Source organism: Sinocyclocheilus rhinocerous, unplaced genomic scaffold (assembly GCF_001515625.1).
Source record: "Sinocyclocheilus rhinocerous isolate Xijiao unplaced genomic scaffold, SAMN03320098_v1.1 scaffold1993, whole genome shotgun sequence".
In the NCBI taxonomy this organism is placed as follows: domain Eukaryota; kingdom Metazoa; phylum Chordata; class Actinopteri; order Cypriniformes; family Cyprinidae; genus Sinocyclocheilus; species Sinocyclocheilus rhinocerous.
Window position 1 is genome coordinate 235,871 of NW_015665016.1, and position 4,231 is coordinate 240,101.

General features: G+C 38.2%; 1 protein-coding gene across 1 annotated transcript in view; it reads left to right on the forward strand.

Moving 5' to 3' along the window:
* The window catches only part of LOC107730935 (ras-related GTP-binding protein C-like), an 8,302-nt gene extending 5,414 nt beyond the window's left edge, over positions 1–2,888 (forward strand). Inside the window, exons 4-7 of the mRNA XM_016541899.1 lie at positions 124–238; positions 536–678; positions 1,149–1,297; positions 1,379–2,888. Coding sequence (XP_016397385.1) covers positions 124–238; positions 536–678; positions 1,149–1,297; positions 1,379–1,530 — 559 coding nt within the window. The 3' untranslated portion in view covers positions 1,531–2,888. The remainder of the gene's footprint in view (positions 1–123; positions 239–535; positions 679–1,148; positions 1,298–1,378) is intronic.
* The last annotated feature ends 1,343 nt before the right edge of the window (positions 2,889–4,231 follow it).

The window sequence follows — 4,231 nt, forward strand, 5'->3', positions numbered from 1 at the left end:
AAAAAAGAAAAGCATCATGTGCTGTTTGGACCAATAACTGGTCAAATAAGAATTAGGTGTATGAGCTGTAACAAATCTCTTAGATATCTGTCTAATCGAATGCCTTTTTTCTGTCCTCTACAGTTTCTATTTGACTAGTATATATGATCACTCCATCTTTGAGGCCTTCAGTAAAGTTGTCCAGAAGCTCATCCCTCAGCTTCCCACGCTGGAGAACCTTCTCAACATCTTTATATCTGTATGTGTCTCTACCTCAAGACTCTAACGCTTCTAGATAGGCCATGCTGTTTAAATGATATTTGCACCGGCTTAATAAAGCTCCATTTCCTCTTTGGTCACTCCATTATTGTCATTATGAAGAATATATAGTGTTGTTGTTGTTGTTGCTGTAGTGGAAATGGCTTATTCATTTTCCATCTCTGATTCAGTCATGTTCATGCATGTTTTATTATCCTCTCTATGCTGTAAGATCCCATATCAAACCCTGCAGGGCATTATGCAACGTGTGCGTGTGTGTGTGTTTCTCTGCTAATAGAATTCAGGGATTGAGAAGGCCTTCCTGTTTGACGTCGTCAGTAAGATTTACATCGCCACCGACAGTTCACCAGTGGACATGCAGTCCTATGAGCTCTGCTGTGACATGATCGATGTGGTCATCGACGTCTCCTGTATTTACGGGTGAGCCTTTTATATTATTTCTGCTTGGAGTACGTGCACAATACATACAAACACAATCTATCTATATCCATCTATCCATCTCTCCATTGACTCAAATTTCACCCACATCCCTCTTTTGCTCATGAGAGCGCTTAAAACTTTATATTCCCCAATTCTCTTAACTTGCAGAACCTACTAATTTCCTTTATTGTGGATGGTTTTAAACTAAGGAAATGTGACAGACCATATACCTTATTTTTATTTGTCACAATGGTGAAAAGCATTTTGAATTACTGTATACTGTAAATGACTCAAGTTGGATCCAATTTGAATCCAATGTTAATTCCATTTTAATAATACATATAACTGCTCAAATAACATAATGTAACATCCATACAAATATACATAATGTAGTTTTTCCCTTAAGAAGAGGAGTTGACATGTTCGTAACATTATTTTTAGTGTGCTTGTTGTGTGTTTTGATCATATAGATTAAAGGAGGATGGCACTGGCAGTGCATATGATAAGGAGTCTATGGCCATCATCAAACTCAACAACACCACAGTGCTCTACCTGAAAGAGGTCACCAAGTTCCTCGCCCTGGTCTGCATCCTGAGAGAAGAGAGCTTTGAGCGCAAAGGTACACCACAGCAATAGTTATGTCGGTGTCTTTCATACTAGCAGTTTTCGGTTATTTTTAATTCTCCTATTTGTGCCGCAGGATTAATAGACTACAATTTCCACTGTTTCCGGAAAGCCATTCATGAGGTGTTCGAGGTGGGCGTTTCCACCTCAAGGACAAGCACTCAGCCAGCTGGCACCCCTCTTATGAAGACTGTTGCCTTAAACGGAACCCCCAGGAGCACTGTGTAGAAAGATAGCGATAAAGACAATGATGAAAAGTGTGGAGACGAAAGAAAATGTAACAAAAGAGAGAGACTACAGGATGGGTCGCATTCTTTATGCCGACCATCATTACTGCTCCCAAACGCTTTACAAGCAAAAGAGTTTGAAAGTCATTAAAATAAACTTGCTGCAGTGGGTGGGGCAGAAATATAACGTGGGCAAGCTTGCAAAGCTACAGATGGATGGAAGGGAAAAGGCACAAAAGAAGGTGGAACACTTTTTTTGTGACTAAAAGGCATTAACAAACTGTTCCTCAAAAAAACAAGTAACAATGTGCAAGTCACTGAGGAAAAAAAACAAAAGCACAGCAAGAAACCTCTCACCCTGTCAGGCCAAACCGCCTGACAACTTGGATGAATGCTGTATGATACTGTGCTGGTCACTTAACACAGTAGCCAAGTTTAAACGCATACCCGGTTTACTCCTCAACACGTGAATGTGGCAGACTTCTGTGAAAATTTGTGGTGCACAAAATTTGAGTGTACACTTCTGAAGCCTTACGTAGAGGCCTGTCTGATGCAAGCCCTTAGTGCACACATGCATACTCGGTCACCTAAACAGCCCATGTATTGTGTATGAAAGGTTAGTAAAGGGATTGATATGTGGTTTTGAATTTGTCTCGAGTGTGTTTGTGTGTGTGCACATGCATGTATGCAGTGGAGAGGGATATGCACCAGTTTGATGGCCCAGAGATGTTGTGAAGTCACACGTGGGAGAGCGTTTGCGACTCCGAAGACTGAGAAAGAGCTGTACCGTTCCATTTGACCTCTGGAACACTGTGATTGCACTTACCTCGGAGGATGTCAGGGATCATAACTAACAAAATTCAAACTCCTAATGCTGTACTGTTGCCGTCCAGTTACGTTACGGCATCCTTGGCGTGTAGCTCATGCAATCCGAGGACATTGTAGGATGAACTTTAATTACTTACATTCCGGTTCTGAGGTGCCAATGCAGTTTTGCTCAGATTGAAAACTTTGCTTTCACTCTTCCAATCACCAATCAGCATGTTGTTTGTGATTCGGAGAAAAATCTGCTATAAAATAAAGAAATTAAGGATAACTGAAGTGACAGGACATTTGAATCAGTTAAATCCATTCCAAGCATGTCTGCAGAGATGCTTCATACTGTCTTGCAATCAGCTCCACCTTTTCTAATTTCATTTAATGATAACTAAATGAAATATGAAAAACAGAAACTGATCTTCAAGCTTGCTTGTGATTCTTGTTTCTCAGACTACATATAGGACACAAATTATGCTTGTCTTGCGTTTTGCCAAAGGTGTTATCTTTCACAAGAAATAAAACATGTACACACACCGGAAAGAGTATTAAGATGCTGTCATTGATTTGGTCCCACATTTAATTTAGAAATACTTAGGTCTTGTAATTATTATAGATTATTAACTGATTATGCTTAATTGGGACCTGTCACTTAATTGGGACCACACTTGCTGAAGGGAGAAAAAAAGTCATATGTGCACAAATCATCAAAGAACAGTTCGTTCAAAAATACAATAGGTTTCCTGTTGGTCCAGAAAAGCTAAGTATGGCATCAGCGATTATAGTTTTGATTCCTAGAAAATTCACAAGCTGCTAAAATGTATTCCTTGACTGAAATGTAGGCCTATCTAGTAAATGCATAGTTGTATTTAATCACTCATGTCATTCCGAACAGGTTTTTGTTTTGTTGAGAATATCGAGCTTCATAATGACGAAAAACACTACAGAAGGATCATAAAAGTAGTCCATATGACTCTTGTTAAATATTCCGAGTCATATAAAAATGTTGTGCGTCAAACAGACTGAAATTTAAGTCTTTAATATCCACAGAAAAGTCTTGACATTGAAGGCGTCATGAATCAGAAACCAATCGTTCTTTTGAGCCAAATCTTTTCCAGTTCACACAATCGGTCTGGATGATTCATTCACGTATCGGATTGGAATGATCGAGAAGGGTGTTCCTGCACACCCGGAGGCTGCAGTTTCAGGACCGCATTTCTAGGACCCTGGTGGTTTAGTTTGTAGTAATGTTTGTACATGTTGTTAAAGATATTGAATCTCAGGAACTTTTTTTAAAATTTCAATTGTGATTTTTGATTTATAAATGCATCAGATGTTAATTACAAAGTGTGTAATACCTGCTTTGAGTTAACAATTTTAAATTTAAATGAATTTACACTTAAAATATAAATGAAAAATGTATTTCAGTCTTTAAACAACTGAAAAAGTGGAGTACCTTAAGTCTTAGTTTCTTGAAATATACTGTATATTGATTAGCCCCCTTAAGTTTAACTAGCTCATTATCAGGTATAATAAAGATGGAATCAAATGAAATCAGCATTTGCAGTCACTAAATTACAGCCAGATATTTAAAAGTTTGTAGAGAGGCAAGACACAAGACTCAAGAATGATTCAAGAATGCATATTTATATACTGTATATACTCATTTTTGCAATAACACATAATACAACATAAAAAAAGACCCCCTTTTCCGTCAGTTGCTGCATGGACAGAAAGGCTGTAGGCTTCAACTCCTGAGAGAGATAAAAAAAAGAGAGAGAGAGAAGGAGGGAGAATTAAATAAGAAACATTTGCTTTAACATGTTTAACTCTGTAATATATATTTCTGATATAACGCTTATGCACTGTTGGGGTGGTAGGAAGAG